Below are 26,762 nucleotides of genomic sequence, written 5' to 3' on the forward strand. Positions count from 1 at the left end.
ACATGCCTATCACTCTGCTTCAGGTCACTGACAGAACTGTGGTGAAGAGCTGCCCTGTACTCATTGCTTCTTTGTCACCCATCCTTTTTACCTCTTGCTTCTATCTTCTCAGGTCTACTGTTTTACCAAACTCCACATGGCCTTCCCTTCCTCCTAGGGAAAGTTCTGCTACTACAACACTCTGAGCCTTGACAAACTGCCCTTTCTGACTCCCAGCTGTCTCATCTGAACACTGCGGGTATGGGTCGCAGTGGGGAAGGTTGCCTGCCATCTATCTTGTGAAGCTGTTTGGAGCAGTAAGTGAAAAACTTAGAAAAGGCACCAAGGACATGCAGATGAAAGGTGTCATTAAACATACATTCAGGCAAAGTAATGTCAACATTTCACATGATATCCTGATACGTGGTCAGAACACTTGAGTGTGCCTCAGGTCCCAGCATGGCCAGCACCAGAGTGACCTCTTACAAGCTTGCAGACATACCACAAGCATGCACAGACACCTCAGAGGGCGGCAGCTGGGGCCAGCCAGACCTTGAAAAGAAGCCCCCTTCTCATTTTTATAGAAGACTTGAATAATAAAAATGCACATAAAAGCAGAAAAGGGCCCAACATATTTAGGGCTGAGTGGTGTACGGGAATGGAAAGCAGGTGATGTGCTGAGGAACAGTGAAACGTGAAAAGGATAAGTGTATCAGAGCTTCAACAAAAGTCCTTTATTCCTATTAGAAATACTTTGGGATACAGAATGTGAAGTGTATAGAACATAAAAGGAACCAAACCAATAATACTGAAATACGATGCTTTCCCACTCTCCCACTTCCCACGTACACCATAAGCTAGAGTGATCAGAACAACGGCTGGGGGTGGGGTGAGGAGTCTACACTGAGGGTGAGTTGTTTTCACAGTTCTGCAGCCTCTTGGTGCCATGCAAGAACCTGGCAAATATAAAAGGATCCAGGATTATTAAAGGTCAGAGGAAAGAACTCTTTTCCCTGAACTGGGACTGGCAGCAGACAATGTTGAAACAGGCCCTCCCTCTGAGGAGGGGGCATCACGGTAATGCCTCTGCCAGCAGCCAGATGACTGACCCATCTTAGCTCCCGAAGTGGCATCTTAGACATACGGTTATCTAAGCTGCAGAACTCTACTTCTGAAAAGTATTTTTAACCACTAAACATTTTGTGGCTGACCTTTAAATAAAAGAGGCCTAAATAAAGTGCCAGCTTTCCAGTTTCTAAGATGTGTTGGCTAACATCCAAAGGATGATCAACTGTAATCAACTGCCACAAGTATGAGGTCCCAAAGCAATGCCAACTGCCATCTGTCCACAGTAAATTAACATGACAGAAGGTAAAAAGTAAAGGTCATGCAACAAAAAGCCAGCAATCCATGAGAGGTTTGCTATCTACAGAAAGTCTTAGTTCAGTCTCGAGATAGGCTTGTTAAAAGGAAGGACAGACAAAGGCATCTGAGCTTTTCTTCTCCCCTTACTCAGGGGAAGAAGGGACAGTGAGTGCAGATGCTTTCCAGAGTCTGGCTGTAAAGGGGAGAAGCTGTAGAGTGGTACAGCTTTGGAGATGGGTTTGAAAGAGAATTATAAAAACTGGATAGAAAATGCTTGAGCATGATGAAATGCTGGTGGGTAGAGACAGAAACAACAAAAACTGGAGGGAGCAGATAGTCAATACAGCAAGGTCCCCAAGGAAGGGAAGGTGTTGGCACACAGAGGCCTAGGTTGAAAGAGCACATTAGAACCAAGGAGGCTGTCCTCTCCATCCTAATGGGAGGGAAGGCTGCAAGGGTGGGTGTGGAGGCAGGTACGCATGAAGGCTTGGGGACAGCAGGCTGGGAGAATTTCGGCTGTCTAACAGCCATTATTTTCTGTGAGATTTATGGTGAAGTTACCTGATGAGAGTGAGGAATAAAGGGATGAGTTAGGGTGTTTAAGGAGAATGAATACACCTGGATGTGCTGCTTGAGGAGTAGGGAGAAATGACCAGGGAAAGAGAGGGGCTCCGGGCAGTGCCCCCGGCCCAGCTGGAGGGCTGGTTGGAGCCCCACGAGAGGCAGGGAGGTAGCAGAGCTGTCTGGCAACCAGAGCTAAAGGAAGACATAGCAGAGTCACACCTCGGCTCAGTTTTAAAGACCTATAGACAAAAGAGGAAGGGCAGGGTATCTCAGGCAGAGGGAAAAAAGCAAGTAGCGGCACTAGAGTTAATTCAAAGGTACTTGAGAGGAATCCACTGGAAAACAGAGGCTTGGAGAAGATAAAGATGAGTAAAGTAAAGATGAATATTTGTGTTGAGCCATCCTCTAGGTCAGTGGTTCTCAACCGGAGACATCTGTGGTTGTCAGAACTGTGTGCAGGGGGTGCTATTGGCGCCTAGTGAGTGGAGCCAAAGATACGGCTAAATAACCCACAATGCACAGGCAGCACCCCAACCTGCCCAACAAAGAATTATCTGGTACCAAATGTCCACAGTGCCCAGGTGGAGAGACCCTGCTCTAGGTCAAAAGTTGTCAACTTGGGTCATACAAAATGTTGCTTGATGTGCAAAGTTAGTCTTTACTGCACCTGAGAATCATGCTGTTGTCACCATTTCAGTTAGGTGAAATGTTTTGCTGAGGAGGCTGTGCAACACAGAGAAAGCTACAACCTGCTTCAAAGCAAAAGGGGAAGTCGGGGCAGTGGGCATGTATAGTCTAGACAAGGATCAAAGGACAACCAAGTGAGCAATGACCTGATTACAGGTGCATAGAAATGCTGTTAAGTTTGCCAAATTCTCATACTGGAAAGCAGACCACAAACACAAAGGTTGAGAGACCCCTCCTCTGGTGGAAGGTGCAGCCATAGAAATGGCTGATATCAAGCAAAGCTCTAGACTTCAATAGATGGTATGGAGAGATTGGGAAGATGGCGGAAGAGTAAGACGGGGAGATCACCTTCCTCCCCACAAATACACCAGAAATACATCTACACGTGGAACAACTCCTACAGAACACCTACTGAACACTGGCAGAAGACCTCAGACCTCCCAAAAGGCAAGAAACTCCCCACGTACCTGGGTAGGGCAAAAAAAAAATAATAAACAGAGACAAAAGAATAGGGACGGGACCTGCACCAGTGGGAGGGAGCTGTGAAGGAGGAAAAGTTTCCATACACTAGGAAGCCCCTTTGCGGGCGGAGACTGTGGGTGGCGGAGGCGGGGAGCTTCGGTGCCGCGGAAGAGAGCACAGCAACAGGGGTGCGGAGGGCAAAGCGGTGAGATTCCCTCACAGAGGATCGGTGCCGACCAGCACTCACCAGCCCGAGAGGCTTGTCTGCTCACCCGCCGGGGCGGGCGGGGCTGGGAGCTGAGGCTGGGCTTTGGTCGGAGCGCAGGGAGAGCGTGAACACAGCCCGCAGGGGGTTAGTGCACCATGGTTAGCCGGGAAGGAGTCCGGGGAAAAGTCTGCACCTGCCGAAGAGGCAAGAGACTTTTTCTTCCCTCTTTGTTTCCTGGTGCGCGAGGAGAGGGGATTAAGAGCGCTGCTTAAAGGAGCTCCAGAGACGGGCACGAGCCGCGGCTAACAGCGCGGACCCCAGAGACGGGCATGAGACGCTAAGACTGCTGCTGCCGCCACCAAGAAGCCTGTGTGCGAGCACAGGTCACTATCCACACCTCCCTTCTGGGGAGCCTGTGCAGCCCGCCACTGCCAGGGTCCCGGGATCCAGGGACAACTTCCCCGGGATAATGCACGGCGTGCCTCAGGCTGGTGCAACGTTCCGGCGGCCTCTGCCGCCGCAGGCTCGCCCCGCATCCGCACTCCTCCCTCCCCCTGGCCTGAGTGAGCCAGAGCCCCCGAAGCAGCTGCTCCTTTAACCCCGTCCTGTCTGAGCGGAGAACAGATGCCCTCCGGCGACCTACACGCAGAGGCAGGGCCAAATCCAAAGCTGAGCCCCAGGAGCTGTGAGAACAAAGAAGAGAAAGGGAAATCTCTCCCAGCAGCCTCAGAAGCAGCGGATTAAAGCTCCACAATCAACTTGATGTACACTGCATCTGTGGAATACATGAATAGACAACGAATCATCCCAAATTGAGGAGGTGGACTTTGAGAGCAAGATTTACTATTTTTTCCCCTTTTCCTCTTTTTGTGAGTGTGTATGTGTATGCTTCTATGTGAGAATTTGTCTGTATAGCTTTGCTGTCACCATTTGTCCTAGGGTTCTATCTGTCCGCTTTTTTCTTAAAAAAATTTTTTTCTTAATAATTATTTTTTATTTTAATAAGGTTATTTTATTTTATTGTACTTGATTTTATTTTATCCTCTTTCCTCTTTCTTTTCCTTCTTTCTTCCTTCCTTCCCTGCTTCCTTCCTTCCCTGCTTCCTTTCTTTCCTCTTTCTTTCTTCCTTTCTTCTTTTCTCTCTCCCTCCCTCTCTCCCTCTCTCTCTCTCTTTCTACTTTTTCTCCCTTTTATTCTGAGCCGTGTGGATGAAAGGCTCTTGGTGCTGCAGCCAGGAGTCAGTGCTGTGCCTCTGAGGTGGGAGAGCCAACTTCAGGACACTGGTCCACAAGAGACCTCCCAGCTCCACATAATATCAAACGGCAAAAATCTCCCAGAGATCTCCATCTCAACACCAGCACCCAGCTTCACTCAACGACCAGCAAGCTACAGTGCTGGACACTCTATGCCAAGCAACTAGCAAGACAGGAACACAACACCACCCATTAGCAGAGAGGCTGCCTAAAATCATAATAAGTTCACAGACACCCCAAAACACACCACCAGACGTGGACCTGCCCACCAGAAAGACAAGATCCAGCCTCATCCACCAGAACACAGGCACTAGTCCCCTCCACCAGGAAGCCTATACAACCGTCTGAAACAACTTTAGCCACTGGGGACAGACACCAAAAACAACGGGAACTACGAACCTGCAGCCTGCAAAAAGGAGACCCCAAACACAGTACGATAAGCAAATTGAGAAGACAGAAAAACACACAGCAGATGAAGGAGCAAGATAAAAACCCACCAGACCTAACAAATGAAGAGGAAATAGGCAGTCTACCTGAAAAAGAATTCAGAATGATGATAGTAAAGATGATCCAAAATTGTGGAAATAGAATAGAGAAAATGCAAGAAACATTTAACAAGGACCTAGAAGAACTAAAGGTGAAACAAGCAACGATGAACAACACAATAAATGAAATTAAAAGTACTCTAGATGGGATCAATAGCAGAATAACTGAGGCAGAAGAAAGGATAAGTGACCTGGAAGATAAAATAGTGGAAATAACTACTGCAGAGCAGAATAAAGAAAAAAGAATGAAAAGAACTGAGGACAGTCTCAGAGACCTCTGGGACAACATTAAACGCACCAACATTCGAATTATAGGGGTTCCAGAAGAAGAAGAGAAAAAGAAAGGGACTGAGAAAATATTTGAAGAGATTATAGTTGAAAACTTCCCTAATATGGGAGAGGAAATAGTTAATCAAGTCCAGGAAGCACAGAGAGTCCCATACAGGATAAATCCAAGGAGAAACATGCCAAGACACATATTAATCAAACTGTCAAAAATTAAATACAAAGAAAACATATTAAAAGCAGCAAGGGTAAAACAACAAATAACACACAAGGGAATCCCCATAAGGTTAACAGCTGATCTTTCAGCAGAAACTCTGCAAGCCAGATGGGACTGGCAGGACATATTTAAAGTGATGAAGGAGAAAAACTTACAACCAAGATTACTCTACCCCGCAAGGATCTCATTCAGATTCGATGGAGAAATTAAAATCTTTACAGACAAGCAAAAGCTGAGAGAGTTCAGCACCACCAACCAGCTTTACAACAAATGCAAAAGGACTATCTCTAGGCAAGAAACACAAGAGAAGGAAAAGACCTACAATAACAAACCCAAAACAATTAAGAAGATGGGAATAGGAAAATACATATTGATAATTACCTTAAATGTAAATGGATTAAATGCTCCCACCAAAAGACACAGACTGGCTGAATGGATACAAAAGCAAGACCCATATATATGCTGTCTACAAGAGACCCACTTCAGACTCAGAGACACACACAGACTGAAAGTGAGGGGATGGAAAAAGATATTCCATGCAAATGGAAACCAAAAGAAAGCTGGAGTAGCAATTCTCATATCAGACAAAATAGACTTTGAAATAAAGACTATCAGAAGAGACAAAGAAGGACACTACATAATGATCAAGGGATCAATCCAAGAAGATGATATAACAATTGTAAATATTTATGCACCCAACATAGGAGCACCTCATTACATAAGGCAAATACTAACAGCCAGAAAAAGGGAAATCGAGAGTAACACATTCATAGTAGGGGACTCTAACACCCCACTTTCACCAATGGACAGTTCATCCAAAATGAAAATAAATAAGGAAACACAAGCTTTAAACGATACATTAAACAAAATGGACTTAATTGATATTTATAGGACATTCCATCCAAAAACAACAGAATACACATTTTTCTCAAGTGCTCATGGAACATTCTCCAGGATAGATCGTATCTTGGGTCACAAATCAAGCCTTGGTAAATTTAAGAAAATTGAAATTGTATCAAGTATCTTTTCCGACCACAACGCTATGAGACTAGATATCAATTACAGGAAAAGATCTGTAAAAAATACAAACACATGGAGGCTAAACAATACATGACTTAATAACGAAGTGATCACTGAAGAAATCAAAGAGGAAATCAAAAAATACCTAGAAACAAATGACAATGGAGACACGACGACCCAAAACCTATGGGATGCAGCAAAAGCAGTTCTAAGAGGGAAGTTTATAGCAATACAATCCTACCTTAAGAACAGGAAACATCTCAAATAAACAAGCTAACCTTGCACCTAAACCAATTAGAGAAAGAAGAACCAAAAAAACCCCAAAGTTAGCAGAAGGAAAGAAATCATAAAGATCAGATCAGAAATAAATGAAAAAGAAATGAAGGAAACGACAGCAAAGATCAATAAAACTAAAAGCTGGTTCTTTGAGAAGATAAACAAAATTGATAAACCATTAGCCAGACTCATCAAAAAAAAAAAGGGAGTAGACTCAAATCAACAGAATTAGAAATGAAAAAGGAGAAGTAACAACTGACACTGCAGAAATACAAAAGATCATGAGAGATTACTACAAGCAACTCTATGCCAATAAAATGGACAACCTGGAAGAAATGGACAAACGCTTAGAAAAGCACAACCTGCCAAGACTGAATCAAGAAGAAATAGAAAATATGAACAGACCAATCACAAGCACTGAAATTGAAACTGTGATTAAAAATCTTCCAACAAACAAAAGCCCAGGACCAGATGGCTTCACAGGCGAATTCTATCAAACATTTAGAGAAGAGCTAACACCTATCCTTCTCAAACTCTTCCAAAATATAGCAGAGGGAGGAACACTCCCAAACTCATTCTATGAGGCCACCATCACCCTGATACCAAAAGCAGACAAGGATGTCACAAAGAAAGAAAACTACAGGCACATATCACTGATGAACATAGATGCAAAATTCCTCAATAAAATACTAGCCAACAGAATCCAGTAGCACATTAAAAGGATCATACACCGTGATCAAGTGGGGTTTATTCTAGGAATGCAAGGATTCTTCAATATACGCAAATTAATCAACGTGATACACCATATTAACAAACTGAAGGAGAAAAACCATATGGTCATCTCAATAGATGCAGAGAAAGCTTTTGACAAAATTCAACACCCATTTATGATAAAAATCCTGCAGAAAGTAGGCATAGAGGGAACTTTCCTCAACATAATAAAGGACATATATGACAAACCCACAGCCAACATCTTCCTCAATGGTGAAAAACTGAAAGCATTTCCACTAAGATCAGGAACAAGACAAGGTTGCCCACTCTCACCACTCTTATTCAACATAGTTTTGGAAGTTTTAGCCACAGCAATCAGAGAAGAAAAGGAAATAAAAGGAATCCAAATCGGAAAAGAAGAAGTAAAGCTGTCACTGTTTGCAGATGACATGATACTTTACATAGAGAATCCTAAAGATGCCACCAGAAAACTACTAGAGCTAATCAATGAATTTGGTAAAGTAGCAGGATACAAAATTAATGCACAGAAATCTCTAGCATTCCTATACACTAATGATGAAAAATCTGAAAGTGAAATCAAGAAAACACTCCCATTTACCGTTGCAACAAAAAGAATAAAATATCTAGGAATAAACCTACCTAAGGAGACAAAAGACCTGTATGCAGAAAACTATAAGACACTGATGAAAGAAATTAAAGATGATACAAATAGATGGAGAGATATACCATGTTCTTGGATTGGAAGAATCAACATTGTGAAAATGACTCTACTACCCAAAGCAATCTACAGATTCAATGCAATCCCTATCAAACTACCACTGGCATTTTTCACAAAACTAGAACAAAAAATTTCACAATTTGTATAGAAACACAAAAGACCCCGAATAGCCAAAGCAATCTTGAGAACGAAAAATGGAGCTGGAGGAATCAGGCTTCCTGACTTCAGACTATACTACAAAGCTACAGTATGGTGCTGGCACAAAAACAGAAATATAGATCAATGGAACAGGATAGAAAGCCCAGAGATAAACCCACGCACATATGGTCACCTTATCTTTGATAAAGGAGGCAGGAATGTACAGTGGAGAAAGGACAGCCTCTTCAATAAGTGGTGCTGGGAAAACTGGACAGGTACATGTAAAAGTATGAGATTAGATCACTCCTTAACACCATACACAAAAATAAGCTCAAAATGGATTAAAGACCTAAATGTAAGGCCAGACACTATCAAACTCTTAGAGGAAAACATAGGCAGAACACTCTATGACATAAATCACAGCAAGATCCTTTTTGACCCACCTCCCAGAGAAATGGAAATAAAAACAAAAATAAACAAATGGGACCTAATGAAACTTCAAAGCTTTTGCACAGCAAAGAAAACCATAAACAAGACCAAAAGACAACCCTCAGAATGGGAGAAAATATTTGCAAATGAAGCAACTGACAAAGGGTTAATCTCCAAAATTTACAAGCAGCTCATGCAGCTCAATAACAAAAAAACAAACAACCCAATCCAAAAATGGGCAGAAGACCTAAATAGATGTTTCTCCAAAGAAGATATACAGACTGCCAACAAACACATGAAAGAATGCTCAACAACATTAATCATTAGAGAAATGCAAATCAAAACTTCAATGAGATATCATCTCACACCAGTCAGAATGGCCATCATCAAAAAATCTAGAAACAATAAATGCTGGAGAGGGTGTGGAGAAAAGGGAACACTCTTGCACTGTGGTGGGAATGTGAATTGGTACAGCCACTATGGAGAACAGTATGGAGGTTCCTTAAAAATCTACAAATGGAACTACCATATGACCCAGCAATCCCACTACTGGGCATATACCCTGAGAAAACCATAATTCAAAAAGAGTCATGTACCAAAATGTTCATTGCAGCTCTACTTACAATAGCCCAGAGATGGAAACAACCTAAATGTCCATCATCGGATGAATGGATAAAGAAGATGTGGCACATATATACAATGGAATATTACTCAGCCATAAAAAGAAACGAAATTGAGCTATTTGCAATGAGGTGGATGGACTTAGAGTCTGTCATACAGAGTGAAGTAAGTTCGAAAGAGAAAGACAAATACCGTATGCTAACACATATATATGGAATATAAGAAAAAGAAATGTCATGAAGAACCTAGGCGTAAGACAGGAATAAAGACACAGACCTACTAGAGAATGGACTTGAGGATATGGGGAGGGGGAAGGGTAAGCTGTGACAAAGCGAGAGAGAGGCATGGACATATATACACTACCAAACGTAAAATAGCTAGCTAGTGGGAAGCAGCCGCATAGCACAGGGAGATCAGCTCGGTGCTTTGTGACCACCTAGAGGGGTGGCATAGGGAGGGTGGGAGGGAGGGAGACGCAAGAGGGAAGAGAGATGGGAACATATGTATATGTATAACTGATTCACTTTGTTATAAAGCAGAAACTAGCACAACACTGTAAAGCAATTATACTACAATAAAGATGTAAAAAAAAAATAGATGGTATGGTCTTGCAGCATCAGAGTCACCCAGGTACTTAATAAAAACAAACATGCCCGGGTCTCCCCTCAGGATTTGTTTCTGAAAGCTCCCCACTGATTCTGATTTTTGGAAGAAAAAAAGAGAAATAAGAATGAAACTCTTGAAAAAGCCAATGCTTGAGGGACAGAGAGAAAATGGAGCAAACTTCCCAGCATAATCTATTTTCAGCTGAGGCTCCCCTGAGGAAAACAGTGTCACCTTATTAATAACCATCAGTGGTTTTGGAAGCTTTCGTTCTTAGGTCTCAGATGGTCCCAAGGGCCCCTGGACTGAGATACGAAGCCAGAGAATTTTGAAAGACTCGGCTTCTTCCTGGCTACTCCAGTGTCAAAAGAAATCTGTGCAGGTAAAAACAATTTTTAAAAGCAAGTAAGAGCTGATTATGCTTTATAATGTATCATACTAATCTTTCCCCTGATCTGCATAGTTGACCTTTGAACAACCTAGGGGTGGGGTGGGGTTAGAGGTGTTGATGCCCCCATGCAGCTGATAATCCACATATAACTTTACAGTCAGCCCTCCGTATCCGCAGTTCTGCACATTCAACCAACTGCTGATCATGTAGTACTGCAGTATTTACTACTGAAATAGGTGGACCGGTGCAGTTCACACCCGAGTTGTACAGGGTCAACTGTATTTGTATGTGTATTTCCTTTAGCCTCATGTTTTTATACTGGAAAAACTGTAATTACACAGTTTAATTTTCTATAGCACAGGTTAAATTTAGTTTTACAGATTTCCCTTTATATGTAAACTAAATTATTTGACTTCCTGAATCTTCGTTTTCTGTTTCAGTATATGGAATTATTCTTAAGTTTTGATTAAAAAAACCCAGATCTTTCTAGGCTCAAAATATATAACTTTGTGAATAAGTAAACTAACACCAGTAGCCTCATGGAGACAACTACTACTAATTATTCTATTCATTCACATGTTCCATATAATTAGAAGGTAGGAGTTATGTGGATGTCTTTTAAAAGAGAAGGGAGAAGGAAAAGTCTTTTGATTTTAGGCTCCTCAGTAGGTGACCTCATATTTTTCCAGTCAATGCTCAGAATTGTGTATCTTAGTGTCTCATACTCCCTAGCTTGGCATAGCACCATGGTAGAAATCCACACACTCTTTTTAGGGCACCAGAGTATAGGTGAACATCCTCCTTTTGGAGGGAGGCATGTGGCCCTACATAAAGAGCAGAAATAATACAGAGGCACACCTTTATATTGGCTCTGCCATTTCTGACTTGTGTGACCCTGGCAGCTCTACTATTGACTTTGCCATCCCTTACTGGACAATGGGGAGAGAGTAGATGTAAACTGCACAGAGCAGAGTACCTGACGTGGGGCAGGCACACAGCACATACCAGTCCTCCCCACTTTACACAGCCAAGGCTCAAAAAAAGATTTAATCCAAGTCCTAGAGTTCTGGTACCCAGCACCAAGTGAACACTGCTGAGGCTTTATCAGAGAGCCTAGTGATGTACTCTGATTTAAGAAGGAGAGGAACAGTGGCTAGTTCTGAAAACCACAGAAGTTACAGAAATAAAAATTCTTGACCTTAATGTTTTTAGGCTACTAATGTGCCTCCACACAACCTGTGGAGGTTGTGCCCCTGTGTTTCTCATAACTAGAAAAGGCTTTGCAATCAGTTCTTGCTGAGGCACATGGCTCACCACTATGTGCAGTGTGCAGCTGGGCCTCTGCCTACCAGAAAAGCCGTGGGTAAGGTGGCTCTCAAAAGCAAGTGGATACCCACTCTGAAAGGGAGATGTACAAATCACATTAGTATCATTCTATTCTTTTTTTAATTTTTTTGTGGTACGTGGGCCTCTCACCGCCGCGGCCTCTCCCGTTGCGGAGCACAGGCTCCGGACACACAGGCCCAGTGGCCATGGCCCACGGGCCCAGCCACTCTGCGGCATGTGGGATCCTCCCAGACCGGGGCACGAACCCGTGTCCCCTCCATCGCAGGCTGACTCTCAACCACTGCGCCACCAGGGAAGCCCAGTATCATTCTATTTTAAACGAAGAAATTTGACATACTTGCAGGGGAGAATCCGGACAACATCATTCTGTTTATAGCTTTCTATGCAGACTGCACAATGATCAAAGTCTGGGTCTGTTTCCTGAAATGAAAAGCACAGCAATGAAAGTTATACGCTAAAGCTATAAGTACCTAAATGGAGGAGATACGATCCAGCTAAGATTTTTCCTGTGGCAACTGTGGTAAACAGGTGATTATAAAGTGAAAGGTTATAAAAAAAAAAATGTAACGTTTCCATTTGCTTAACTGTATTGACCCAAATTGTAACTAAGCCAGTCTATTTTGTTTTTAAACTATGGTGTAACAATTAATACTAATTCTTTTCGTGAAACGTCTTAGAAATCAGAATACTAATTTTTTTTTAAGATTCAAATCAGCTATCACCTTGGACCATCTAGTGCTGCATCACTATACTGGTCTGAGTAGGTTTTCCTCATCAGGACGCTCATCTGACCACACAGTTAAGTACAGGCAGAAAAGATGGTTGAGCCCCCTAAAGACTCACCCCAAGGATAGGAGCTGTGCATCTGGTCATAGATTTGGGGTAGAGAACAGTCATGGACTCAACTCTATACTAGGTCTTTATCAAGGGTCAGGAAGAGTCAGCCAGGTTTTTGGTCACCCAGGGTAATTGATCTCCTTCCTCCTCTGGATTGGGGAAGGGTTCCCCTGCCTTGTCATTAAACAGAGCACTACCAGGAAAGGCAACACTATTTGCTGTGTCACTGCCGCTTGGACTGAAACTCAGTAGGGTAACTCTTGACAGGTCTAGGAGGTACAAACTTTAAAAAAGTGTTGGTTTTAATAAGGAAAGATGGTTTTGTATTAGCATGGGGGGACAAAGTAGGATGGGTAGGTTGGGTGAGCTCCAGGGAAGTTCAAATTAATGTGGCAGCTGAAGGCTACCAGGTCAAAAAAGCATTTATATTGGTGACCACTCCTCTGGGGTTAAAGTACAGCTGTTGTGATGCTGCTTATATTTTCTGCAAGTGTTTTTACTTTTTTCTTTCTTTAGTATACCATGAAGTTCATTGAAAATGTTTCTATCTTCTGGAGCTGTGTCAAGGAAAACTAGATGTGGGGTGTCAAGGCAGTGGGAATAAAAATGAGTAAAGTCAAGAAAGTGGTAAAACTTAAGAGGATGGAGAATCACCTGTAATTATCCTTCCAGAGCTCTCTGGTAAAAAATTAGTTGGTTTTGGGGCAGAAGACAGGTTTGGTTTTATAACTTCAGAGATGCAATTTCTTCATTCTAGATAACCTTAAATATATTGAACACAGGGTCTCACATTAAGTTGCTGTTTTGTCCATAGAGAGCAGAAACAGGGCTCTACCTAATTTTGAGATCTGACTGAAGAATTAGGGTCAGGAATCTCAGCCATAGATGGCCTCTATCACTACCTCTCTGAGTCATTTCCCCTAAGCCACTAGATCCAACCCTAACAAACTGTGCCCTTCTTTCAAACTGCTTAGCCCACTGTACAGAAAGCACCTTGTTAACCAACACTCCCTTGAATGTGGGTCTCTAGTTCTCCAGCTAACTGGTGAAGAACCAAAACACAGAAGAGAGACGCAAAGTCGCATGAAGCACAGGAAGAGAATGCACATTCCTGGCTACTTAGAGTTCTTCCCCCAAATATACTAGGTTTTAGCAGAAGAAAACCGTTGAACACCACAGCTAGGGAAACTGTAAGTAGTCCGGTGATGCTAATTATGACAGGGGCATTTAAAATCCAGGAAAATTAGAGAACTGTATGGAGGGTCTCTGAATGACAGGCATACTAAAAATAAGATTTCAAAGAGAAGCTACTTTAGATAGTATGCTTGGAGAAAAAGAATAACCTAACAAAGGAGACACAAATGGTTAGGGTATACTCCCGCCCACCAAATCAAAAGCAAAATACTTTACTGTTTTTATAGTGTTAAAGTGATTTCATTACTGTACCTTATCACCCTTTTTCACTGTTCTGGTTGTTAATTTGCTGATGGCTTTCTTGGCTGCATCTCCAAGACGACGCTATGAAAATTGCAAAGAAAAACAGACATTAAGTGCAAGATCTCTGGATGTTCTTTTTTTTTTTTCTGATATTTCAGCTAACTTTATTTTATTAAAATTTTTAATTGAGGTATAATTGAGATACACATTATATTAGTTTCAGGTGTACAACATGATTTGATAGTTGTATGTTTTGAAATGATCACAATAAGTCTAGTTAACATCTATCACCATACAGAATGTTTTTCTTCTTGTGATGAGAACTTTTAAGATGCACTCTAGATGATGTTCTTTATTTTAAAATAATTAAATGTATAAAGTCCCTATTATCCTACATTACTTTCCATGTCATATCGTATGAGAGGATTCTAAAAAAATAATTTAAAAAAGAGAAAAACTGGCAGTTTTCCCCACAGATTTAGCATTCTGGTAAATAAGTGTATATAGTAAAAAAGCCAGGTGTCATAATCACCATTGCATTTTGTATCTAACAAATGTGAAATATTACAGCATTATCAACATCTAGTTCTTGTACATGTCAGAGCTACTGCCACTGTTCTAATAGCTTTCCTGTTCTGCTCCAAGGATGACCCTTATTAGATATATAAGCTCTGTCTTTGTGAAAAGACACCTCTAAAGCTCCTTAAAATTGCTTATCATATCACTGTGGGAGAAGGGATACAATCATGAGCTCTACTTCTGACTCTGCCACTGCTATGCTCCGTGATCTTAGGAAGGTGCATTTACCTTTCCAAGCTTGAGTTTTTCTCATTTATCTAAGAAGGTTAAGTCAGAAAATCTCTAAGGCTGAATTTATCCAGCATTTTGCAGACATTGCCAACACTGTTAGACACCAAGTACCCAAAGATGAAAAGACAGTGTACCCCTAACCTTGAAAAGCTAACTGAATTGGAAAGCAGACCAGTAAACACATTTTCATCAAGTGCTGTATGACGGAGCATGCCCAGGTGGTGTGGCAGCACAAAGAAGGCAAAATAATGCAGGTGGGGTGGGATAGGGCAGCAGAGGACTGCCAGGGAAGGCTTTGAGAAAATGATGCCTGAGCTAACACTTGGAAAAGTGAGTAGGAAGGAGTTAGATAAGGAGAGCATTGTGATAGGAAGGGGGATTCTGGACAAAGGAATAGTCTAGTAAAGAAAAACAGGTGTGAAGCACAGGTATGTGAAGGAAATTACAGTTCGATATAACTATAACTAGGGTAAGCATATATTACTCAAATTAGAATATTTTGAGAGTCAGAGGGCCCTGTTAATAATTACACTGGGACAACGGGCGCAAACCAAGACTGTTCCAGGCACACTGGGACAGATTGTCACCCTGCATATAACCAGATCCTAAACTGTGGTGCGAGGCAGATGGTGAGGCTGAAGGGGTATGGTGGGAGCTAAAACAAAGGAGACCTTGGATTCTACACTGAGGATAAGACAAAAACAACATAAAATTTTAGGAGGAATTTTAAAGTACACAAAAGAAACCGGAATTTAATGGACCTTTAATGTATTTATCATTGACTTTCAATTATCAGTATTTACCTATATTCTTCATCTATTCCCCCCCCTTTATTATGCTAGAGGATTTCAAAGCACATCACAAGCACTGTAGGCTTTCACCCATAAAGTCACCCCAAGTGAACTATGTCTAACAGATATGGGCTTTTGTTTGGTGCCTCTGTCTTATCTAACAAAACTAACAATAATTAATCAACATAATCTAACACTCAGACTATTTCCCCAGCTGCCTCCAGAATGCTTGAATCAAGATACAAAGTCCAAACATTGCATTTGGTTGCTATGTGTCTCAAGTCTCTTTTAATCTGAGTCCCCTCTAACACATACATGCATATATACATATACATGCATACATACATAAATATTTTTAAAATAGCCTTATGGAGATATAACTGACTTAAACTGCATAAAGTGTACAATTTGATGTTTTAACTTGACTATGAAACCATCACAACAATCAACATAGTCTATCATCCTCCCCAAATTTCCTTGTGCCTCTTCTTAATCCCTTCTTCCTGCCACCTTTTCACTTCATCCTCCATGAACTACTTTCTGCTACTATAGTTTGTATTTTTGAGAGTCTTATATAAATGGAATGACAGTATGTTCTATTTTGTGCACGCTTTCTTTCACTCAGCATAATTATCTTGAGATTAATCCATGTTGTTGCATGCATCAATAGTTCATTTCTTATGCTATGTAGTATCCCATTGTATAGACATAACACAACTTATTTATCCTTTTCCCTGTTGATGGGACATTTGTATTGTTTTCCAGTTCTGGCTGCAATGAATAAAGCTAAAAACAGCAGTCTTTACTTTTCAAACAGCGTACATGTCTTTGTAAGGATTTATACTTTCCTTGTGCTGGGGTAAATAGCTATGAAGTAGGGAAGACTGGCTAATATGGTAGGCGTGTGTGACTTTTTAAGAGACTGCCAAAGTGTTTGCTAAAGTGAGTGTACCATTTTACATTTCCACCAGCAGTGTATGAAAATCCCAGTTCCTCCAAATCCTCACCAACACTTGGTATGCCCAGTCTTTTTCATTTGATTGTAACCATTCTAATACGTGTGCAGTGGTATCTCATTGTGGTTTTAATTTGTATTTCTATAATGACTGATGATGTTAAGCATCTTTTCATGTACTCATTTGCCATCTGCATCTTCTCTGGGGAAGTGTCTGCTAGAATCTTTGGCCCATTTTTCTAGAGTTGTTATTATTGACTTGAGAGTATTTTACATATTCTAGAAGTCCAGTGTGCTATCCATTGTGCTACAGAGCCACCTAGAGAGTAGTTTACATACTCGAGATATAATTCATTTTGCATATATTTTCTCTCATTCTGGCAGAAGTTTTTAATTTTGATGAAGTCAGTTTATCAATGTTTCATTTGTTGATTGTGCTCTGGTATTGTATCTAAGTAATCTTTGCCTTATCTCAAGGTTACAAGAGTTCTCCCTATTTTCTTTTCTAGAAGTTATATGTAGGCCTTTATATGTAGGCCTCTGATCCATTTGAGTTACTTTTGCATATGGTTCAAGGTATGGATCAAAGTTTTTTTTTTCATATGACACACAATTGTCCCAGCACCATTTGTTGAAAAGGCTGTCCTTCCTCCACTGAATTGCCTTTGTACGTTTGGCAAAAATCTGTTGCCCATATATGTGTTGATCTATGGCTGAACACTATTTTGTACCATGTATCTATTTGTCTATCATTAAGCAAATACCACACTGTCATGATTTCTGTTGCTTCGTAACAAATCTGAAATCAACTCCAATTTTTTTCTCCTTTTCCAATGTCTTTTTGGTTGTTCTTGATCCTCTGCATTCCCATATTAATTTTAGGTCCATCTTGTCAATTTCTATTAAAAACAAAAGCCTCCTGGGATCTACACTGGGATTGCACTGAATATATAGAACAATTGGGAGACAAATGACATCTTAACAATATTGAGTGGTTCCCCGAACACTGTATATCTCTCCATTTATTTAGTTTTTATTTTTCTCAACAATATTTTATAGATTTCACTGTATAGATCTTATATATCTTTTGTGAGATCTCTAGAATTTCCTGTTTATGTTATTTCCTGTTTGATGCTAATGAAAATGGTATTTAAAATATTCAATTCCCATTCATTTCTTGTATAGAAATAAAATTCATTAATGTATAATGATCTTGGGACTTCCCTGGTGGCACAGTGGTTAAGACTCTGAGCTCCCAATGCAGGGGGCCCAGGTTTGATCCCTGGTCAGGGAACTAGATCCCACATGCATGCTGCAACTAAGAGTTCACATGCCACAACTAAGGAGCCCACATGCCACAACTAAGGAGCCAGCAAGCTGCAACTAAGGAATCCGTGAGCCACAGCTAAGGAGCCCACCAGCCGCAACTAAGACCTGGTGCAACCAAATAAATAAATAAAAAAAATATTAAAAAAAGTTATAAAAATGTATAATGATCTTATATCTTGCAACCTTGTTAAACCCATTTGTTACTTCTAGTAGCTTTTTAATAAATGCCGTCAAATTTTCTTCATAGACAATAATGTCATCTGCAAATGACAGTTTTACTTCTTCATTTCTAATATGGGTACCTTTTATTTTTCTTTTTCCTTATTGTGCTGGCTAGAACCTCCAGTATAATGTGGAAACAAAAGTCATAAGAGCACACATCAGTCTCGTTTCTAATCTTAGGAAAAACCATTTAGTCTTCCCCTTTAAGTATGATGGTAGCTGTCAGTTTTTCATAGATGCCCCTCTTCAGTTTAAGGAAGTTACATTTTATGCCTACTTTGCTAAGAGATTTCTAAAATGTAATTCAACCCTTACTGTAAAAAAAAAAAACAGAAAAAAATAAAAACAATGGAAATAATGCACAAGATGATCATAAAAACACATTAGTGAGCCACAAGTACTAGAAAGAAGCGGAAAAGGCAGCAGGATGGTTCTTTTGCAGCCTCTGTCACCAAAGGACAGAGTCACACAACATCCATACTAGTCTTCAAAAAATGAGAGAAAGCCTCATATGATGAAAGAGGGGTTTTAACAGTACCTCTTTAAGAAGTCAAGTTCTTGTAATCCAAATGGGTTTGGACCCAATGGCCTACTGACCTTTGACGTTTACCAACAAAGTTTGTGTACGGCCAGATCTGACACCTTTCACTTGATTTTTTTTTTTTTTTTTTGCGGTACGCGGGCCTCTCACTGTTGTGGCCTCTCCCGTTGCGGAGCACAGGCTCCGGACGTGCAGGCTCAGCGGCCATGGCTCACGGGCCCAGCCGCTCCGTGGCATGTGGGATCTTCCCAGACCGGGGCACGAACCCATGTCCCCTGCATCGGCAGGCGGACTCTCAACCACTGCGCCACCAGGGAAGCCCTTTCACTTGATTTTAATGGCAAATCTGTGCCTGTGGTCTTGGCCTCACTGTTCACCAAGGTACTGGCTGTACCTACAAGAGCTCATGAAATACCATAGGTGCTCAAAAATCCGTGAAGTGAACAGCTGTCTGCTCAAAACCATTTTTTAAAAAGTTTGTTGGGAGACTAAAAAGGATAAAGGATGGTAGGTCATGTGTAAAAAGGATGGAGGCTTCCCAAATTCCACGGGGATGGAAATGGGGGTAATCAAGGATTAGAAATCATTCCCTTGGTGGAGATGCAATGAATGGACCCTGAGGTCAGTTCTGGGAGAAAAAAAAAAAACTCACCTAAATTTCGAAGAGACACACAAAGCATGTTCCCTGATTCTCTTTACTGTCTGGCCATGGAGGGAAGGTTGTAATACTGATCTCTAATTCTGCTTTACGGTCTAATGTGGACCTCTTACATCGGTTGAGGGAACTTGCTGGTGCTATCCTCATCCCTGTCCCTGAGTACAGGGGAGGAGACAACTGTGAGAAGGTATCATGGGCAATGAAGTAGGGGAGGCAAATGGGATTGGTGGGTTTTCAGGAGGTTCGTGGGAGATGGCTTGGAAGGGCTTCTCAGTTTTGAGATGGGCTCACAATGCTGCCCCATTGCTTCTTAGTTGGGCATATCCTCCTCCTTCTGCTCCTTCTATCCAAGTCAAAGTCCTCAAGCTCCTGCAAAACCTCATCCATGAAGTGTACAGGGTGTTCTAAGACACAGCCAACTGAACTGCATCATTGGAAAGCTTTTCACCGTTGGTACCATCAGCGGTTGAGACAAAGTATGGGAGCAGGGAGAACTGGGCAAAACTGAAGATTTTGGGGGTCACCTTTATGTCTGCAACAATTTTTTTGGCCACCAGATGCACAGGATCTCTGGCCTGAACTCCCAAAGCCCCATTTCCCAAGGTGCTCAGGTTCTTGTAGGTGACTTTCCTCTGACATCAAACAGCACGATGTAGGTGTGGGCCTTGCAGTAGGAGGCATGTGTGCTCTGGAACTGCTCCTGGCTTGCTGTGTCCAAAAAGTCCACAAAGATGAGACCAGTAAGATACTGTCCACCATGGCCATGTGCTTATACAGGGTCAGGGTGTATGTGGACAGCTGCTGTGGCTGAAATCCATCTATGATAAATCTCTCCATAAATTTGGGCTTGCCCATGGTGCTGTCCCACTGGCAGATGAGCTTCATGTTGTCATCAGCATTGTATTTTTCTTGGTTCAGCTCACAGGGTTTGGCTCTGTCCTGGGCCATTGGCTCCTGGCTATAGAGGGGCCCAGCCCAGGGGAAGGGACTCTTGTCACTGTCAGCCTGTCATTCCAGGAACCAGGCCCTCCGTCTGGCTCAGGGCCCAAGGAAGGCCTCAGAGAGGTGGTTCCCACATGCTGAGCCTGCCATTGGGGAGGCTTTGTCCTCTTGGATAGTCTTGGGTGAGGGCTGGAGACCAGGGATACTGCAGGTTGGCCAACCCTTGGCCAGCTGACCCCTAGGCCCTGTACACTGCCGTCCCTGGACCCTATATCATCCCAGACACCCTGCTAAAAGTTTTTAATCAGGAATATATGCTGGATTTTGGTAAATGTTTTTTTCCTGCATCTGTTGAGATCATATGGTTTTCCTTTTTTTGGTCTGTTAATATAGAAAATTATATTAATTTTTTTTTTTTTTTTTTTTTTTTTGTGGTAAGCGGGCCTCTCACTGTTGTGGCCTCTCCCATCGCGGAGCACAGACTCCTGACGCGCAGGTTCAGCATCCATGGCTCATGGGCCCAGCTGCTCCGCGGCATGTGGGATCTTCCCGGACCGGGGCACGGACCCGTGTCCCCTGCATCGGCAGGCGGACTCTCAACCACTGCACCACCAGGGAAGCCCTGATTAATTTTTTGAATGTTAAATCAACCTGCATTCTTGGGATAAATGCCACCTGGTCATGATGAACTATCTTTTTTATATATTGTTAGATATGATTTGGTAAAATTTGTTTAGAATTTTAAAATCTATGTTCAAGAGAGATTCTGTAGTTTTCTGTTTTGTAATGTTTTTGTCTGGTTTTGGTACCAGGATGATGCTGGCTTCATAGAATGAAATGGGAAGTATTCCTATCTTTTCAGTTTTCTGGAGTTGGCATAGAATTGTTATTATTTCTTCCTTAAGTTTTTGTAGAACTCACCAGAAACCATCTGTACCTGGAGTTTTCTTTTTTCGGATAGTTTTAAATGCAATTTCCTTAATAGATATAGGGCTATTTAATTTATCTATTCACCTTGAGTGAGCTTTGGTCATTAGTATGGAATGACCACACTAATGGAATTCATCCATTTCATAGAAGTTGTCAAAGTTATTGGCATAAACTTGTTCACAAGATTTCCTTACTATCTCTATAATCTGTAGCGATGTCATCCCATTTTTGATATTGCTAATTTGTGCCTTCTCTTTTTCTCCTGATCAGTTTGGCCAGAGGCTTATCAATTTTATTGACTTTCTCAAGGAACTAATTCTTTGAGTAATTTTCTCTGTTTTTCTGTTTTCTAGTTCACCAACTGCTGCTCTGATCTTTCTTATTACCTTTCTTCTGTCTACTTTTGGTTTAATTTGCTCTTCTTTCTCCAATTTCTTAAGGTGTAAGCTGAGAGTATTAATTCCAGACATTCTTCTCTAATATAGAAATTGCTTTAGTGGCACATTCAAAATTTTGATATATTGTTTTCATTTTCATTCAGTTCAAATGATCTTCTAATTTCCCTTTTGATTTCTTCTTTACCTCATGGGTTATTTAGAAGTTCGTTTCCACATATTAGGGGGTTTTCCAGAGATTTTTCTGTTACTGATTTCTAATTTAACTCCAGGAGGTCAGAGAACATATTTTGTGTGACTTGAATCCTCTTAAAATTTTGAGACTTGTTTTATGGCCCAGAGAGCATTTCCAAAGAAGGTATGTTCTGCTTTTGTTAGAGGGAGTGTTCTGTAAACATCAATCAGGTAAAGTTAGTTGATTATGCTGTTCAAGTCTTTTACGTACTCAATGATTTTCTGTCTCTTATTCTTTCAATTGAGAGAGGGGTAATGAAATCAGACTATAATTGCAGGTTTGTCTATTTCTCACTGCAGGTCTATCAGTTTTCACTTCATTTTTTTTTTAGCTTTGTTATTACCTGCATAAGTGTTTAAGTGTATCCCTGGCAACAGGTTTGCTCTGAAATCTCCTGATATTAATTAGCCTCTTCAACTTTATTTTGATTTGTGTTGGTTTTGTGTAGCCTTCTTCACCCTTTTAACCTATTTATATTTTTATATTTAAAGTAGGTTTCTTACAAGCAGCATATGGTTGGGTCTTCCTTTTTTAATCCAATCTGCTAACCTCTGCTTTTAACTGCGTGTTTAGAGGGTATACTTTAATGTGGCTATGATATGATTATGTTTATGTATATCATTTTGGTATTTGTTATCTATTTGTCCCATCTGTTCTTTATTCCCTTTTCCTGCTTTTTTCTGTTTTGTTTAGGATTGAGTTTTTTGTTTTGTTTTGTCTTGTCTTTTTACAATTTCATTTGTCTCCGTTGGATTTAGCTATAACTCTTTGTAGTGTTACTTTAGTGGTTACTTTAGGTTTTAAGTATGCATCTTTAACTTATCACAGTCTAATTTCAGGTGATTATACTACTTTACATATAATGTAAGAGCCTTACGACAGTATTCTTTCATTTCATCCCTCTCAGCTTTTGTGCTGTTGTCACCCATTTTACTTATATAACTCCACTATATATTATCACATTTCTTTATACAAATATCTTACAAATTAAAAAATCTTTTAATTGTGGTAAAAACATGTAACATAAAATTTACTATCTTACCCATCTCTAAGTGTACACTTTGGTAATGTTATGTACATTCACATTTTTATGCATCAAATCTCCCAAACTCTTTTGTCTTGCAAAACTGAAACTCTATATATCCATTAAACATTCCCTCCTTCCACCCCCACCCCGAGTCTCTGGCAACCACCATTTTACTTTCTGTCTTTGAATTTGATTACTCTAGGTACCTCATGTAAGAGGAATCATACAGTATTTGTCTTTTTATGACTGGTTTGTTTCACTTGCCATAGTGTCCTCAAGGTTCCTCCACAATGTAGCATGTGTCAGAATTTTCTTCCTTTTTAAGGCTGAATAATAATGAGGCTTAATAATATTTAAGGCTGAGTGATATTGTATGTATACACTACATTTCCTTTATACATTCATCTATTGATGTACACCCAAGTTGCTTCCACTTTTGGCTATTGTGAATAATGCTGCTATTGAACATGGGTATAAAATAATCTCATTGAGATCCTGCTTTCAATTCTTTTGGTATATACCCAGAAGTGAAATTGCCAGGTCGTATGGTATTTCTATGTTTAATATTTTGAGGAATTGCTATACTGTCTTCCACAGTGGCCTCACCATTTTGCAATGCCTAAGGGTTCTAGTTTCTCCTCGTCCAAGAAATATTTATTTTGTTTTTTAAAAAATATTAGCTCTAATGATTGTGAAGTGATATTTAATTGTGGTTTTGATTTGCATTTCCCTAATGATTAGTATGTTGAACATCTTTTCATGTGGTTATTGGCCATTTGTATATCTCTCTTTTTTGGGTTGCTTTGGGTCTTAGTTGTGGCACGTGGGATCCTCGAAGCGGCATGTGGGATCTTTTGTTGAGGCACACGGACTTCTCTAGTTGTGGTGCGCGGGCTTAGGTGCCCAGCGGCATGTGGGATCTTAGTTCCCCGACCAGGGATTGAACACACATCCCCTGCATTGGAAGGCAATTCTTAACCACTGGACCACCAGGAAGTCCCTGTATATCTCTTTTTGAGAAATGTCTTTTTAAGTCTTTTGCATATTTAAAAAACCAGGTTTGCCTGTTTTGTTGAATTGTGGGAGTTCTTTATATATTCTGGATATTAACCCTTGCCAGATACACAATTTGCCAATATTGTCTCCTATTCTGTGGGTTGCCTCTTCATTCTAATTTACTGTGTCCTTTGCTACACAGACATTTAAAATTTTGATACAGTCCAATTTATCTATAATTTTTATTACTTGTACGTTTAGTGTCATATCTAAGAAGTCACTGCTAAATCCAATGTTATGAAGCATTTCCCTTATATTGTTGTACAGTTTTAGCTCTTATGCTAAGGTCTCTGACCCATTTCAAGTTAATTTTTGTACCTAGTGTAAGGTAATGGTCCAACTTCATTTTTTTGCATGTGGATATCCAGTTTTCCCAGCATCATTTGTTGAAAAGACTGTCTGTTCCTCACTGAATGGTCCAGGCACCTTATCAAAAATCATTTGAACATATATGTGAGGGTTTATTTCTGGGCTCTCAATTCTATTCCACTGGTCTGTCTGTATGCCAGAACCACACTGTTTTGATTACTGTAGCTTTGTACTAAGTTCTGAAATCCAGAAGTTTGAGACCTCCAACTTTGTTCTTCTTTTTCAAGGTTGTTTTGACTATTTGGACCCCTTGAGATTCAATATGAATTTTAGGATACGATTTTCTATCTTTGCAAAAAAGCAATTGGGATTTTGATAGGGATTGCACTGAATCTGGGTACTATTGTCATCTTTACGATATTAAGTCTTCTAATCCATGAACATAGTATGACTTTCCAATTATTTGCATCTTTAATTTCTTTCAGCAACGTTTTGTAGTTTTCAGTGTATAAGTCTTTTACCTCCTTGGTTAAGTTTATTGTTAAATATTTTACTCTTTTTGATGCTATTGTAAATGCATATTGTTTCCTTAATTTCCTTTTTGTTCAGTGTTAGTATACAGGATATATTTTGAAGGTAGATCTGAGAGGACTGATAGATTAAGTGTGGAATATGGGAGAAAGAAAGGGTGCTGATGCTGAGCAGCTTAGAGACATAAGGAAGATTCAGGAAGAGCAGATTTGGAAGGGGAAATCAAAAGTTCAGTTTTGGGTGTATGAAGTTTGAGGAAGTATCCCGAGAACTAAGAAGTGACTACTGGAGATGGCAAGTAGAGGTCACGGTGGCCTCGACAATAATCGTTCAGTGGAAGGACAGGAAGAAAAGCCTGATGCAATGGCCTTCAACTGGCACAAGGTGGTGGTGTCAGTGTACCTTTTAAAATCTTACCAAATTTCCTCATAAAAATGCACAGAGAAACTTCGAGAGTAAAAGTAAAAGCCCACAAACATCTTTAACAAAACCAGGTGAAAGGGTATCTCACAAACCCCAGACTACAAGTAGGTGGGGTCAAACCACAAACTACAGCATTATTCTACAGATACACAATCAGCAGCTGTGCTGAAGTAGTGGAGGGAAGAGAAAACGGGTTCTGACAGTCCTAAGTGCTTGATCCATCCATTATGAAGCTCCCATCAGTCTTTCATCTGATTTTAGCATCCACAGATGAGCACTACAAATCCATCATTTCATTGAGGGTAATGAAATGGTGATTTTCTAATTCTATAATTCATTTGTTAGTTGGAATTCTTCTATAAAGAAGTTTCCCTCATCAACTAGCTGGTTACTATGCAATACAATTTGTACAGAAAAAATAGATGAGTCAGTTTTTAAAAACTGATTTTCAGAATAACAAGTTGGTTCTCTAACAACCTGCAGTTTCAATCAACTGCAATATTTATTCCCTGAATGCTCAGTCTCATATTTGACTGATATAGGGAGCTCCTTTAAGATGGCACCCAGGTCATTTTGATACCACCACAGTAGTCTTCAATAGCTTCCTTGCTAATTGGTACAATATTCATCTTATAAATTTGCTTCCCTAAACCTAAAAAAAGCCTTTTCTCCAAGGATGCCTGGGTGGTTTTTTTTTGAGTGGGAAATGGTATTTGAAAATAACCCTAGAGCAGTCTGAGGGTGGAATGGGGTGGGAATGGAGATTCATTATTTTATTAAGAATATAAAATAATTTTCTAATTCTGTCATTCCTTCTGCATTTATTTGGCTGCATTGGGTCTTTGTTGCTGCACACAGGCTTTCTCTAGTTGCGGCGAGCAGGGGCTACTCTTTGTTGCAGTGCGTGGGCTTCTCATTGCAGTGGCTTCTCTTGTGGCAGAGCATGAGCTCTAGGCACGTGGGCTTCAGTAATTGAAGCATGCGGGCTCAGTAGTTGTGGCTTGCGGGTTCTAGGGCACGCAGGCTTTGGTAGTTTTGATACGTGGGCTCAGTAGTTGTGGCTCACGGGCTCTAGAGCACAGGCTCAGTAGTTGTGGTGCACAGGCTTAGCTGCTCCGCGGCATGTGGGATCTTCCCGGACCAGGGATAGAACACCCCCTGCACTGGCAGGTGGATCCTTAATCACTGTGCCACCAGGGAAGTCCCCTTCTACATTTATTAGTTGGAATTCTTCTATAAAGAGAGGTATTCATTGTTACTGGGTTGTCATTGCCATGGACAGAGGAGCTCTGTATTCTTTAGTAAAAGGAAAATAAACCAGGAGTCCATACTGACATTTTCAATTCAATAAGATTAAAGGATTATTATAATATTTCTGTATTTTAAATATTTATTCTCTTACTCTGATTCTTGCCTTCTAATATCATCAACATAATTACTTATTTGCTTTATTCTACAATCTACATATAATAGTTTCAAAATAACAATACTAC

The 26,762-nt window shown here is 40.7% G+C and overlaps 1 protein-coding gene and 1 pseudogene across 5 annotated transcripts in view; both read right to left on the minus strand.

Moving 5' to 3' along the window:
• RNF130 (ring finger protein 130) overlaps positions 1-26,762 on the minus strand; it is a 140,674-nt gene that overhangs the window by 47,769 nt on the left and 66,143 nt on the right. For 4 of the 5 annotated variants that reach the window (XM_049707382.1, XM_049707383.1, XM_033413515.2 and 1 more), the window contains exons 4-5: positions 14,125-14,196; positions 12,179-12,261 (exon numbers count right to left, since the gene is read on the minus strand). In XM_049707382.1, the coding sequence (XP_049563339.1) occupies positions 12,179-12,261; positions 14,125-14,196 (155 nt within the window). Of the gene's footprint in view, positions 1-694; positions 936-12,178; positions 12,262-14,124; positions 14,197-26,762 lie in introns of those variants that run through there. The other variant, XM_049707384.1, reaches the window with a different exon arrangement.
• LOC105748797 (rab-like protein 2A) lies at positions 18,955-20,369 on the minus strand (annotated as a pseudogene).

The sequence above is a fragment of the Orcinus orca genome, chromosome 3 (assembly GCF_937001465.1).
Source record: "Orcinus orca chromosome 3, mOrcOrc1.1, whole genome shotgun sequence".
Taxonomy (NCBI): Eukaryota; Metazoa; Chordata; class Mammalia; order Artiodactyla; family Delphinidae; genus Orcinus; species Orcinus orca.